This window comes from Leguminivora glycinivorella, chromosome 8 (genome assembly GCF_023078275.1).
Source record: "Leguminivora glycinivorella isolate SPB_JAAS2020 chromosome 8, LegGlyc_1.1, whole genome shotgun sequence".
NCBI lineage: Eukaryota > Metazoa > Arthropoda > Insecta > Lepidoptera > Tortricidae > Leguminivora > Leguminivora glycinivorella.
In genome coordinates, this window is record NC_062978.1 from 537961 (window position 1) to 554058 (window position 16098).

Sequence of the window (16098 nt, forward strand, 5' to 3'; positions counted from 1 at the left end):
GAACGAAAATTTGATTAATTTTGCGCTACGATGCACCGTTTAGGAGATTTTTATGTATTTCATACCATGTTTGAGAAAAGCACCATACAATATACATACGTCGGCGGGACCACCATTTGTCCCGGCCTCTGTAGTAATGTACTAATTATACAATAAGGCTAAAATAATGCATCCCGCGCCATCCTTGGCTAAAAAGTTGCATACCAAACTATGATAATACAAAATTTCTAATTTTGACAGGTGATTGTACCTATTCGACAACTTGCGATTTTGTCCACATCGAGAATCAACGTGAAACGTCAGTTTTAAGCAAGTCGAATGAAGCTCCAGGTTCCATTCCTAGTGTAGGCTTGTTACTCGACATCAAAGCCTTTATAAAGCATACGTAACCTCCAGAGATCTTACCTTTGATCTGCGAACTTTATTTTTGTACATCTCTCGAGGTAAGCGTGCATCTTATAGATCATAATATATTTATATGACTACGTCAGTGGGCCTCGTTTGCGGAATACGGTCCATACTAGATGCAAAGCGAATATTCGTAATCTATTCGAATCCGGCCATTCGGCCCTTATTTTCATATTCGGCCGGATACCGGATAGTATGAAACTTGGCCGGATACCGGATGTGCTATTTTTGATTGAATGATTTTGGAGTAAACAAATTAAACGTAAAAAAAGCAGTTACGGTTATAATACTTATAATCATAGCCCGATTATAAAAACAATAAACATTTAACAAAAAGGACTCCGCGCGAAGTCACTACGAAACAAGTCAAAACCGCACGATGAGCTCTGCTCCAAATTGTAGGTATTGTAGGTAAAATTCACTCCCCGATTATTCGGGGCTAGATACTGAATATTCGGCTGATGGTCTTCTGAATATTCGGTATCCGACTATCCGGCCAAACAACTATTCGTTGCATCTCTACTCCATACAAACTTCCATCCCCATTTTAGGGAAGGGGAGGTTGGAATAAGACAAAAAAATGCCTATGTCACTCTCCATCCCTTCAAATATCAAAAAATCACGTCAATTCGTCGGTCTTTTTGGGCATTTTCGCGAAAAAAGATTTAAAAACGTTTTTTTCCAAAATAAGTAAATTTAATGTTTTTCCCACTCAGAATCACGAGTCCTTTCTATCCTACTAGGTGGAAAAAAGCGTCCCGAATAGTTTTTAGGGTTCCGTACTTTCCACTTATTATTTTTAAATACTTTGTACAGCGGTTACAAAGTGGAAAGTAGGTATGCAAAATGAAAATTTTGGGACCGTTTTTTATCCTAGATCGAAAGGGCTCGTCATCTGAGTAGGAAAAACATAAAATTTACCTTCTTCTTGAAGTTGATTCTTCTCGCGAAATTGCCGTTTTGCCGTGAAAGACGGACCAACAAACAGACACACACTTTTCCATATATAATATTAGTGGATTTTATATTGATACCTCGGTGTTTTTCACTAGCAATTCAAAGGTTTGAAGGGTGTTTGAAGGATATACAGATTATTTCTTGTTTGTTGGCGTAATAAAGTGTTTAGTTTACATAAAGGACGATTTATAATACAATCTAGGGTTTCGATATATTTCAAAAAATTTGGAAATAATTATAATGTAATTATTTTGATGCCAGTAAATCAAAGATATGTATAATTAAAAAATATGTTCAAATGGGTATTAGTAGATTTGGTAATAACTTTGAAAATTGACTGGTAGCCCATACAAAACCAGCCCAAACAATTACCTCTCATGTGGACGTAACTAAACAATCTAGTTTAATAATTCTAAATCTATGAAATGTAATATGGTTCAGTTTACATCAAGGACGATCTTTGAAATGTAGGCTTTTAAAACTAGATGGTGCTGTTTCGCAGCCTAGAAGTGGCCAAAATCATATTTTCCCCAAATATTTTTGCGTCTTCATTTTTTATAAAAACAAATGACACGCTTCTTTATTTTAATATACATTAAATCACGTCAATACACATTTTGAAAAAATAAATCAATTTATAGGCATCATCAGTGTAGTTACGATTGTATTTAATAGGTGGCGCCTAAAATCGAGGTATGATTCTTAGTATGAAGATTGGAAATTCATACTAATTCATACTAATATTATAAATGGGAAAGTGTGTGTGTCTGTTTGTTTGTCCGTCTTTCACGGCAAAACGGGGCAACGAATTGACGTGATTTTTTAAGTGGAGATAGTTGAAGGGATGGAAGTGACATAGGCTACTATTTGTCTCTTTCTAACCATCCCGCAATTTTCGAATTTAACGCGAACGAAGCCGCGGGCAAAAGCTATAATAATAGTCTTACATAAATTATTCTTGGTTTACATTGAATAAAAACAGTAAGTAGGTAAATAAAGTGGCTGTTTCAAAATAAGGTACGAACGGAATACAAATGATTACACTTGGACAAGAAAAAATGACACGCCTTAAATGAATGTAAACAAATATGACAGGCAGCCTTTGTTAGCAAACGATTATAAGTATAACCTACAAAAAAAAGTTTATTTAACTGATATACTTTAACATTGTAGTTCAATTAAACTAAATTTAATGTTGACATAGGTACAGTCGAGTACAAAGAGATGTATCCATTTTTTCACCTTATTACAATGCAATGATGTGAAAAAGTGGAACATCTCTATCTCTTTGTAGTCGACTGTACCAGTAAATTGTATTTACTATACATTTATTTATTAAGAAATTACGTTTGTAATTAATTACGGAATGGAAGCCCTAGTAGGGTGGGAATACTCACTAAAAAATACAAGTAAGTATAGCAACACTATTGACTTGCACGTTATCAATTCGCGGATTAGCAAAGCAATGTTCTAGTTTATGATTATATATGTCGGTTGTGAATAAATAAATATTATAGGGGCACTCTTATATTAAATTGACTAAGTTACACGGCACGGTAAACTCTAGGTTTGTAATAGTGAGTATTTACTAAATACTCTATAATATTTATTTATTCACAACCGACATATATAATCATAAACTAGAACATTGCTTTGCTAATCCGCAAATTGATAACGTGCAAGTCAATCAGTGTTAACCCGCTATACTTACTTGCGTATTTTTTACATGCAATTAATTTTCCCACCCTCCCACCGCAAAAATAAAAATAAATACGCAAATAAATATAACAACCCACCACCAAAAATACAAAACTCGACACATGTTTCGCCTCTCTACGAGGCATCCTCAGGAGCTGATGTTGACGGTCCGAAGTTCCGCAAACTTCGCAAACGTCAACATTAGCAAAGTAATAAATATAATAAATAATAAATATTGGGGACACCTTACACAGACCAACTTAGCCCCAAACTAAGCAAAGCTTGTACTATGAGTGCTAAGCGACGATATAGGGTTGGTAAGAAAGTAATGAGCGATCGATTGAATTCCACATAACATTTTTGAGAGAGATCTAGAATCTTCTATGGTCGAAAGTATATAAAGGGCGAGTCGCACAGTTTCTCGTCAGTCATTCACTAGCTGTCGCCGAGCTAATATAAGGAAGAAAATGGATGAATTAAAAGTGCATGTAAGGCATTGCTTACTATATGAATTTCAGTCTGGCCATTCAGCCGCCGAAGCAGTGCGTAATATATGTCAGCGTGTTGCTCCTGAAGTTGTGTCTGAGGCCACGGCGAAACGATGGTTCCAGCGGTTTCGTAGTGGCGACTTTTAATTATCAGATCAACCTAAGTCTGGTCGACCGGTGAAGATTGATGTAGCCAAATTAAAAACCTTAATTGAAGGAGATCCGAGGCTAACGAGTCGTACTCTTGCTACCGAGTTAGGCTGCTCTCATGTCACCATAGAAACACATTTACACGAGTTGGGAAAAAACTACAAATACAGTGTTTGGATACCGCACGAACTTGATAGAGATCAACTAAACCGCCGTGCCGATATCTGCATACAACTTCTGTCTTTTCGCCGCACATTCAACTGGTTGGACCATCTTATCACTGGAGATGAAAAATGGGTCTTATATATAAATCACACACGCAAACGTCAGTGGCTAGCTCCAAACGAAAAAGGAATAGAGGCACCAAAAACAGAGCCTCACCCGAAAAAAGTTATGCTGTCCGTTTGGTGGGATATTCATGGTATTATTCCCTGGGAACTCCTACCAAGTGGAATGACTGTTACCGTATCAGTATACTGTAATCAGCTTGAAAATTTAAACCAAAAAATCTGTCAGAATCGTCCACAGCATGCTAAAGTTTTTTTCTTACACGACAATGCTCGCCCACACATTGCAAAAGTGACTCGGCTAAAGCTATTGGAGCTAGGTTGGAAAGTGATACCTCATCCACCGTACTCTCCAGACTTGGCACCTACGGATTACGCATTGTTCAGATCGCTAAGCAATGCCTTGAATGAAAAAAAGTTCGATGATCAAGCCCATCTACGACAGTACATAGCTGAGTTTTTTGAATCTAAACCTAAGAACTTCTTCGCCAATGCTATTCATTCTTTACCAGAACGATGGAGACAAGTAGTAGATAACGAAGGCCGTTATATTTTTGATAAATGATTAAAATAATAAATTAAATAAAAATTACAATATTGGTTATGATTCGCTCATTACTTTCTTACCAACCCAATACATACTTAAATAGATAAATACATACTTATATACATAGAAAACATCCATGACTCAGGAACAAATATCTGTGCTCATCACACAAATAAATGCCCTTAATTACCGTGATTCGAACCCAGGACCGCGAGTAATGTTCTAGTTTACGATTAAAATGGATTTCCGCAAAGTAACGCCTGATTCCATCGATTATTCTATATACAAGCAAAAACGTAATAAATACATAATAATACGCATCACGTGGTAATAGATACATAACCGGTTTCGGCTTCACGTCAACAACAACAAATGAGGAGGCGAGGTCAGTTTGATACCTGTGCCCGCAACAGCCTAATCGACCTTATGTAGGGTCGCCATCTGAGTGAATCCACGCAAAAGTAACGTGAGTCACGACTTCATTGCGTGTTTATTTGAACTACAGCTGCAAAATAAAAGATCTATGCATATGTATATCGGGAAAGTAACACTTATTTAGACATAGATTATCACTTGAAATTGCGTCGTGACCAAATGGAACATGCCACAAAATCGTGACTCATGTTACTCTTGCTGCGGATTGACCCATCTGATGTACCTAGAAACCAGCCGGACACCACGAAAATACAGAATTTTAGGACCCAAAACCCGAACATGTCAAAAAGTTTTTTAAACTTAGTGTAATAAAAAACTGTTGAAAATGTAAATTACCTATAAATAAAAATACGTACTTTTAATTTTTAAACTTTAGACTAGGTACAAATGAAACCCCACCCGGACACTTTCCTAGATGCCCTCTAAACTAAGACCTAATCCTCGGAAACTCGTATGGATGGCAACCATAGCCTTAGTGCGTTTTCACATTATCCGATCCGATATAGGATGACGCAAGTATTTCAAAAGCAAAAATCAAAGATTGCCGCTTATTTGTATGGGATATCGGCCCTACGTCCGATATCGGATCGGATAATGTGAACACAATGTTATGGGCAACGAGATTAGCGCTGCTATAGTAAATATAGTAATCCTTGTTAAAGTATAAGTAAAACACCACGATCTGACGCAGCGAGGTCAACTAGTTAGGTGCAGTGACTAACGGCCCGATCCGACTTTAATTATGACAGTAGCTATATATTGGGAGTTCTGCCCCACTCCTAATGCTCCAGCTTCGCTTCGCTCGCTGTCGCAGTCGTGGTCCAGAAACCCCCAATATATAGCTCGTATCAGTGGGGTAGAACCCGTTTCCCTATACGTAGTCGTATCATTGGGGTAGAACACCGAGATGCATTTGGATTTTCTCGATACGTAGCCGTTAACGTTGTATTCAGCTAAATCCAAAATATTATGTTAAGTGAGGGTTGATTTTATGTTACGATAAAAAAATGCAAAAGGCTTAACACAACGGGTACTGCTAGCATTGCACCCACCAGATCTTGTTCTATTTGAGAACCAGATCTCGTAACGCACCATCATAGCCCAGATTTGCATCGGGTAGAGGTTTGCCGGGCTAGGTTTATTACGGTGTTTTTCACACTCTCACAACACAGACTTGGCCAGAGACTGTAATGTTAGAGTATGGATGGGATCTCCAACGTTACTACGACCGTCTAGCAACATGGATCACCCGTGTAATACAGCACCTACCATGAGACAGGAATTTATCGCTGTATACGTCATCACGTATGTGTTTAACCGTCATCACGTTGTAGTGTGTCATGCATACATACCCTGCCCAAGGTAGGGTTATTAGAACCAAGTATGTTGCACACGCCACCGCGTTACCAAGTCAATGTCACAAGGTTGGCCATGCCTCGCAACATCGAAGAGGTAAGAGTACCTGAGACTATCGGTCGGTATAGCCACAGTCACTCCGACATGCCTTTCATTGTAAATTGTATATATACAAACGAATACAAAAAACTTCAATAGCGCGATGTAGACCTGACAATGTGATTGGTTGTTAAATGTGACGTTGGTGTTACGAGATTTAACGTAATTTGCCTTTACTAGTACCGATTTCAACCATAGTCCGATCGTATTCAAGTTCAAAATACATTTATGTAATTTTATCTTCATGTAAACTTAGTTCATAATGTAAAACCAACAAAACTTAAAGTAAGGTTAAATCAAAAAACAATGTTATCCACTGAAAATAAAGCATAATTTTTATTTAAGTCTATAGTTACATACATACATATGATCGTAAGACTAACAAAGTACGTATGTATTAATACTCTAAATTGTTTATGAAACGTAAATAGTCGAACCTGCTATGCTTTGTCTTTGTCATACTTTGGATATAATATATAAATAAACAAGTGACGGAACATGCGATAACAGGTAGTCGAGTCCGATATGTTGATATGTAATAATCCGATTAAAGAATAAAATAAGAGATTGGTTACTGTTTCTACCTAAGTCATATACGCATCTAAGTTTATGAACATAATACTGATAAGCTTAATGAATGAAAAGTAATGGTAATACAGACTGATTAAATAAAAGATAGGATTTAAACCCTTATTTTTGAAATGATCTACAGGAAAGACGCGAACCTTTTTGCTTTTCACTATCGCAAATTCAAATTATTTTGACAAATAAGTCTATTGAAAAGAATAGTGTATTGAATTTAAGTTAATTACATTTATATATATATATAATAGTAATAATTTTTTTCTGCATATCAACAACTATTATTCGAAATGACGCTTCTGTTGTGTTAATCACAATGTGTCGAGGTATTTTATTTCAATCAACAATGTCGCTGATATGAGAATTGCATGTTACTTACTGAAAATGATGACGCTGTGTTTATTGTCCTATACCATGATATTATTTAACCAACATTCTATAAAGGTGAGTTGTGTTTTATTGTATGAAACATTGTTGTTCTTTAATGATTTTATAATAATTTAGTGTAAATAATTAATGCATATAATATGTTAATACATATTATATGCATTGAAGAAGGTTTGTTTTTAAGTTGTTTTCCATAAATGTTCAAAAATATTATAAGTAGTCTTGTCCTTGTATAGTGTGTCACTGACTTTCTTAATTACTCTGTGCCTTTAATTGTATAATAATTATTGTATTGCACTATCGCCCGACCCAAGGCTCCACGGAAGACCAGCGCTGTGCCACCATCAGTGTCAGAGCATATGTCGAGTGGTGTCCTTTTGCAACCACAAACCAAACCCAATGTAACTGATTTTGTACTGTTTAGTATGTAAGCCTCATATTGTATATTTTATTTGGCTGCAATTAATGTCTTTATTTTCTTACTTTCTTTCTTCTTTCAAAAATGTTTAATACTTACGTAGGTAGCACCCGAACTAACGAAAAACGATAGTGTTGATGGTATTTGTCATATATATATATATATATATATATATATATATACTGAAATAAAAAATAAAAAACATTTTGAACTTAATCGGTAAGTACTCGTGGTAGCGGTCATATTTACACGTGTTGCAAGACTTGCGGTATTATTTGTTAATTCGATACTTTGTCGGCGCTTTGTGAAATACAAGTGGTAATATACTTTGAATATAAATTATGTGCTTCAATTTATAAAAACGATAATATTTATTTAAATTTATAATATTTAGATCTAAAGTTGAATGTCAGAACTTGGTTCTTTAGTCATATATTTATGTTTCGATTTAATATCAACTCATCAAATATTTCACTATAAAATAATGCGTTTTTATGCAACAATTTCTTTACTATTCTGTATTGCGACGTGAAGCTGCTCGTTATTTTTGTTAAGTGAGGAATCTGCAACTTTCAACTTCATTTAAAATGTTAGTAAGTATTTATAACCCTATATATCGAATCTCTTTAAAACTTTGATTTAAGTATTGTTGGTATATTTTTATTCTTTTTTGAAGGTCTGACTCCGAATGTTCAGTATACACGCGCACGCCCTCACCTGAACCGAAGAAGATTGCTACAAAGAATATCAAGAAAAGGAAATCATCCTCAGCCGCAAGGTAATTCATTTATTTTATATTAATTAAAATAATCCTTAGAGTTATATTTAACAGTTCCTGCTAGTCTAGTCGTTAGTGACTCTATTTTCTAAGCTTGAGGTTACAGGATTTAATCCTGGTAAGGCATATCTGTGTGTTTATCACGTTAATTTATTTCTCAGTTATCTTATTCTCATCTATTTATAACGTTGTCAGTCATAACTATGAACTTGGTTTAGTTTTGTGTCAACATAATTATTATTAATTGACATATATTTAATATTGTTTTTCTTATTTAAGGTCCGAAGTTGAAACAGAAAATCGACGGGTACTACATTCATCCTCACCAACACCTTGCGCGCAAAAGAAAAAAACAACCAAAAAAGCACGAACGTCAACCAGTGAAAATAAGAATGTTGGCTCTAGGTACTACTTATTTTTAGTTGTTTTTAAAATTAAATTACTTTATTGTGATTGTGCAACTATAACATAATGTATTTGCTTGAAATATTGTAATTCTGTTTTATTTTTCAGTTCTTCCAAAAAATCGCCTGAAACCGATATCTTCAAAATCATAAGAGAAGAAGAGAAGATCACCAGCGAGGGCAGTTCGAAAACCGTCAAGACAACATCATCGTTTACCAGCCGCGTATCGACAGGTTCTAGTCGACGCACTACGATAACAGACGGTAATTTTTTCATTGATTTAAAAGTGTATAACATTAATGATTACCAAAAATCTGAGCCTGAAGAACGTTATAAAAAAGCATTAGCGTCGGTTAAATTGCAATGTCAAGAGAATTCCTCCGAGTGGAATCAAATACAAACGTTCTTAGGTCAAGCCTTTAATATTTTTGGAGAATGTGAACCTGTTTATTATAATAATTATAAAAAAAATTAGTTGAATATTTTCAAATCTCCCACAGTAAGAGAATTCTATTTAAACAAAATTTTGTTATTTTTTATTCAAAGTTGTTGACAAAATCAAGTTATAGTTAATAGCAAAGGTAGATACCTACGTCTATAACTAAATCTCGAATATGGTTTTTGCATTAAGAATATAATATATTCGTATAGCGTACGATATTATCGTACGCTTATATAAATAGTTTGTGTACAAAAATAGATACTTAAATATTATAGGTTTTCAATATTTTATGTGCGAAAAAGTTTTAATGAATAAATACAGAAATTAATTTTTGTAAGATAAAAGGTTACTTTCTGTTAAATTTAAAGAATATTTTCGAATGCGATAATTTAATACTGCGACTTTATTTGATTTATATTTATAGACTTATACTACCATACTTTGCATAGTGTTAACAATTCATTGCATTCTTAATGAGAAGTCAGTCGAGTCAACTGTTTTGATTAATACAACGTATGCTAATAGTAAATAGATGTATTAAATTAGTGTTTGACAAATTACGGTTTCAAAATAGCCTAGTGAGTTTAGCTACATCTTTTGCATTAACATAATTCATTATGCCTTTCTGTGTACCGTGTAGTTCATCTGTAGACAAAAATAAATGGACAGGTCATCTTCGAAGCACTGCACATAAAACAACTGTATGTTCTAACAAATTACTTAATGATGGTGTTGAAGTAGTAGAGTCTGCATTTCGGATGCGCATTGCCACTTATCGTATATCAGCAACCAACGACCAAAGTCTGGCGTCTGTCGATGCGTTTATGAACTCTATTCGAAACAAAATAAAACGGCTTTTAGATAATTCACTTACGAAACATACGTGCGTAAAAGTAAATTTCGAGCTCTTTGGATTGTTTTTAATGTTCAAAGATAATAGTCAATCAATAAAATCATTTGGAACTAAAAATAAAATTTTATACTTAAGTTATGATTTTGAGTCACTGTTTTGCGAAGTTGTTAACTGTCTAAAGAAAAATTTGAGGAATTTCAAGACCGTGATAGTGGATGGGCTTTTGTTAGTAACTCTCATTTAGAGATCAACATTAACAAGTATCAACCATTACGAGGTTCAAGCTATGTTGACCTGCCAAAGTTCATAAAAAACAAAAAAGCATGTATAAATATACAAAACAACGATCAATGCTGTTTTTTATGGTGTGTAACAGCGGCTTTGCATCCTTCTACAAAACACCCTGAAAGAGTATCATCTTATCCTAATTTTCGAGACGTTTTGAATATTTCTCAAATTTCTTTTCCAGTCACATTTGATGACATAAGAATATTCGAAAAAAATAACCCTATGATTTCATTGACGATTTTTGGTTTGAAAAATAATAAAATTGTTGTGGGCCCCCTTTACAAGTCTAAAGTATCTAGTAATCAGAAATGTAGAAAAAATATAAACCTACTTTTAATAGACGATGGTAGTCACCCACCACATTATGTTCTAATTAAAGACTTGAGTCGTCTTGTGCGCAGACAAGTAACAAAGCATAATAGTAAGATATACTTTTGCGAAACCTGTCTGTTATTTTTTCTCACGCAGGAAGAACTCGCAAATCACTTGTGTACTGGAATAGTTACCGTTTTACCAGAAAAGGGGACAGTAATTAAATTTAAACATTTCGATCGTAAACAGAATGTTCCATTCGTTATATATGCAGATTTTGAATCGTTACTACAACCAACTGAAACTAGTGACTCTGATACTGATACTAGTGATAGTCTTACCCCTAACACTACAACTTTGCATCATCATATACCAGCTGCCTTTGGGTATCATATTGTTTGTAACGCAGATCCGAGTCATAATCGTTATTTCTCTTATCGCGGTACTGATTGCGTCGATAAATTTATTGAGGCAATCTACAAAGATGTTGCTAAAATTTATAAAATTGTGAACAAAAATACCCCAATAATATGTAATGAGAATGACGACCAAAACTTTTTGAACGCTAAACGTTGTCATATTTGTAACCATTTTCTATTTTCTGATCGGGTTCGAGATCACTGTCACATTACAGGAAGATATCGGGGAGCGGCACATAATATATGTAACTTACAATATAAACGTCCTTGTTTCGTACCTATTTTTTTTCACAATCTGTCTGGTTATGATTGCCATCTATTTATCAAAAAATTGGGGGAGGCACCTGGAAACGTCAAAGTTATACCTAAAACCAAAGAAAACTATATTTCTTTTACTAAATTTATCCCTATCGAGAATGAGTATTTTCAGCTTCGTTTTGTAGATTCTTTCAAATTTTTAGATACAAGTTTAGAAAAACTAACTACAACTATGCAGAAATCTGACTTTGTTCATTTACATAAATATTTTTGTAATGATGAGGAGTTTGAATTACTTACACGAAAAGGTGTGTTTCCCTATGAGTATATGAATAAATGGCAATGTTTTGAAGAAAAATACCTGCCAAGTATTGACTGTTTTCATAATTCGCTCACTGATGAGAACATTTCTGTAAAAGATTATAATCATGCGCAAAAAGTATGGCAACAGTTTAAAATTCAAAATTTAGGTGAATATACAGACCTATATTTGCAAACGGATGTTCTTCTGCTAACCGATATTTTTGAAAAGTTTCGCGCTACTTGCAAACAACACTATGACTTGGATCCTGCTTTTTATTTAACTACACCTAGCTTATCATTTGATGCCATGCTTCTGAAAACTGGTATTGAATTAGAGCTTATAGATGACTTTAACATGCTTAAGATGATCCAATCTGGAATAAGAGGGGGAGTCTGTATGACCTCTCTACGATATGCAAAGGCTAATAACATATACTTACCTCACTATGACTCATCCCAGATAGACTCATACCTAATTTATATCGACTGTAATAATTTATATGGTTACAGCATGTGTCAGTATATGCCCCTATCAGACTTTAGGTTTCTAGAAACCAATGAAATAAGTGCTTTAAATATCACTCAAATCCCTGATGACTCGGATTATGGTTTCATTCTAGAAGTTGATATTATTTACCCCAATGATTTACATGATAAACATAATGATTTACCATTTTGTCCCGAAAAATGTGTTCCACCAGGTGGGACGCATTATAAACTGGTACCTAATCTATATGACAAATATTTGTATGTGATTCATTATGTACATTTGAAAACGTGTCTTAAACATGGTTTAAAATTAAAAAAAGTACATAGAGTAATTACGTTCAAACAGTCCCCTTACTTAAAACAATATATTGATATGAATACAAGGCTACGTCAAGAGGCAACGTCTGTCTTTGAACAAGATTTTTGTAAATTGATGAATAACAGTATATTTGGTAAAACTTTAGAAAATACTGAGAAAAGGGTTGATGTGCGCTTAGTTAATCAGTGGACAGACAATGATAACACAACAAAAAAGAAAATCACCGCTGACAGATTAATTGCAAGGCCAAATTTTCACAGTGTATCAGTTTTTACTGAAAATTTGGTGGCAGTTCAATTGAAACCAGATCTAATAATTTTAGATAAACCGATCTACATTGGTTTCGCTGTACTAGAGTTATCTAAAAGTCATATGTATGATTTTCATTATTCAGTATTTAAACGTTTTTATGATACTCGTCTACAAATGTGTTACACGGATACAGATAGTTTTGTTTATTATATACAAACAAAAGACTTTTTTAAAGATTTAAGAATGCATTTTTTAACATATTTCGATACTAGTTGTTACGATATTGATAATAAATTTTTATTACCTGTTCAAAATAAAAAAGTGCCAGGACTTTTTAAGGATGAAATGAAAGGAAAAATGATTAAAGAGTATGTTGGACTTCGTTCTAAAGTGTATTCTATCAAAACAGTTGATAAAATTATTAAAAAAGCTAAGGGTGTGAGAGAACCTGTAGTATGCAAATTTGAGTTTTCTCATTACGTGAAATCATTATTTCAAGGAGATGAAATAAAAAGAAGAAACATATTATTTAAGTCGATTAAGCACAATATATTTACCCAAAGTGTAAATAAAGTCGCCCTTTCAGCTAATGATGATAAGCGTATGATATCTGACAACCAAATAGTGACGAAAGCTTGGGGGCATACCTCAATACTTAATGTTTAATTTGTAATCAATTGTCATGTTTTGTATAAAATAAATTGTACTATATGCAGTCAGAGGTCATTAGTAAATTGAATAGCACATATAATTGAAACAACATTTTGATATTAATTTTATAAATCTATTAAAAACTATAAATATAAGTTGAAGATAATAACTAATTCAATTATATGTCCTAAAAATAAATCTTTCTTCTACTTATTATACTTATTGTGTTTTTATTTTAACAATATTATTCAGTGATGTCTTATGATAAATAAATATATTATCTTATTATTTTCTTGTTTTCATTTTAATTTACCTTAAACATTTCTATAGATAGTTTATTCATAAACGTGTTCATAAAACAAGTTGTGACTTGTTTAGGTAAAGACATACACACGTGTAAAGTTAAAGCTATCATATAACAGGATTGCGCATTTATATTTTGCTGAACAAACAATAGCTAACCTTTATAAGCGCAAAGTAATTTTTAATTGGTTACATTCGAATAGCATCAACGCGTCTTTATTATCCACTCGCAGACATAGACCTGGTAAGTTGTTTTTTAACTAACTACTTATTAAAATTATATATATATATATTATATATATATTAAAATTATATATTATATTTTACAAATCAAATAAACATTAAAATTAATTTATTTGTGGTTATATACATTTTTGTTCGTTGTGTAATCTGATTTATCAATATTATATAATTTTTCGTTTTGTCTTAGGTTTTCAAAAAATGGCAGACAGCGAAGACATCCCAATTCCATTTTCGCAATATGCACAAGAGTTTGAGCTACCACAAGAATTTGACGATAGCGACTTATATAAAAAAATTAAAAAGAACATCGAAAACCCTAAAGCCAAGAAACGTAATAAAGTTAACATTCATAATAAAGTAGTGAAAAGGACTCAAGGACACCCACCATCTTTTGTGATAAATAATCATGAGATCAAAGGCAATAAACTGATCAAAATTCAAATAATCAACATAACAGAGGATGTAAGGGATCAAAACGATGAACAGAACGAAAATGTATTACTGAGCGCGCAGTATGTTGCAGGCGATAATTTTGATGAAATTATTGACAGCACAGAGGCTTTAATAAATAAAATTTCAAAAAAATTTGTGGATACAGTACTAGTTATTAAAGTTGTATTTTAAATATTATATAAGTAATAAATATTATATGAGTAAGTTGTCGTTTTATTTATATCCATACTAACTAATAAGTTTTTCTTATGCAAATTATGTAAAATCTAAGCTAAAAATTAAAAATATAACATTTACTATAAAAAACTTATTAGGTAGTTATCAGTAGTTATATAGAATGGTATAAAAAAAACTAATATAATTAATAACAAACATTTATTTTAAGAAACACATTTTGAATACAAATTAAAATTAGATTTGTCGATTGTCTAAATACCATTTTTTTATACATAAAACATTTTTTAATGCACAAGATTTTTTATGATACACACAGTTAAAAATACATTCATTAGTACAATATTTTTTATACAGTTCTTTTAAATTAGGCACATCTTTTTCACCCAAATCTAAAATAGTGCATTTTGGATATAAATCTTTAATCCATTGAACTTTTTCCAAACCTTTAACGTAGATTGTCTTATCTTTTATATGGTTATCAATAAGTCTTCTAAATTCTCTATAATCAACATAACCTTCGTGCCATAAAATACCTAAATGTTTTTCAATCCATCTTGTCTGCCTCTTTTCACTTTCCGCCAATTTAGAAAAACGAAAAGGGGGTTTTATTAAGAAAACTTGAGTGTATTCTAGCGTGCTGTATGCAAATTCTTTGACAATAAATTCATTTTCTTTTGTTTTAAATCCTTGAAGGTCTACAAATATATGCTGCATTACGATACTTTTTTCGTAATATTACTTAAGGGCTTATATTCAAATATACTATCATTTAAAATCAGACAGTAAGCTGCAGTGTTCTTTGGTATATCAGATTCACAATCCAATTCAACTCTCACATCTACCGATCCGGTTTTTAAGGTTTCGTTTTGACGAGAACAGTTGATAACAAATAAAGGAGCTATATCTTTAAAGTCTTGAGGACTTAACAACGGCGCTTGTAGACGGTTATAATAAGACTGCTGAAATTTCGCATACTGCTCGTATAATATAGCAAACTTTCCACCCGAAAAACTAACATCAAAACTTTCGTACGGAAAGTAGACTGAATTCAAAAAAACTTTAACATCTCTCAAATTACAGTGATCAAAATGTGTTATGTCTTTATTAGCGTCATTTTTTCGTCCCGTTTTCAAACCAATTATAATATAACGCGGCTTTTCAATTTGAGATGAAGTTTTGATAGACCAAGAATGTTTTGACGTCTCAGGCAAGAGCGGATATTCATATAAATCCCAAGTCCTAAATGCTATCTGAATGGCACGATCACTTTCCAAACATTTGAGTAAGTTTAATCTTTCTCGATCAGACACTTTAACATGAGGCATGCGCCATACTATTTTA

General features: G+C 33.1%; 3 protein-coding genes across 3 annotated transcripts in view; 2 read left to right on the forward strand and 1 right to left on the reverse strand.

Moving 5' to 3' along the window:
- The window catches only part of LOC125228633 (eye-specific diacylglycerol kinase-like), a 198533-nt gene that overhangs the window by 105601 nt on the left and 76834 nt on the right, over positions 1-16098 (reverse strand). The window lies entirely within an intron of this gene.
- On the forward strand, positions 8030-10470 carry LOC125228587. Its single transcript, XM_048133210.1, has 4 exons — positions 8030-8401; positions 8489-8590; positions 8870-8995; positions 9104-10470. Coding segments are annotated over exons 1-4 (597 nt in total). The 5' UTR covers positions 8030-8399; the 3' UTR covers positions 9471-10470.
- On the forward strand, positions 10478-14449 carry LOC125228586. The gene is made up of 2 exons (XM_048133209.1): positions 10478-14128; positions 14315-14449. Exon 1 carries the CDS (start codon positions 10801-10803, stop codon positions 13594-13596), a length of 2796 nt encoding a protein of 931 aa, XP_047989166.1. The 5' UTR covers positions 10478-10800; the 3' UTR covers positions 13597-14128; positions 14315-14449.

Coding starts and splice junctions, on each gene's coding strand:
- LOC125228586 (XM_048133209.1), top strand. CDS start 10,801: ATGATTTCATTGACGATTTTTGGTTTGAAAAATAATAAAATTGTTGTG.
- LOC125228587 (XM_048133210.1), top strand. Junction 8,591..8,869: donor AAATCATCCTCAGCCGCAAG/GTAATTCATTTA, acceptor TTCTTATTTAAG/GTCCGAAGTTGAAACAGAAA. Junction 8,996..9,103: donor AATAAGAATGTTGGCTCTAG/GTACTACTTATT, acceptor TTTATTTTTCAG/TTCTTCCAAAAAATCGCCTG.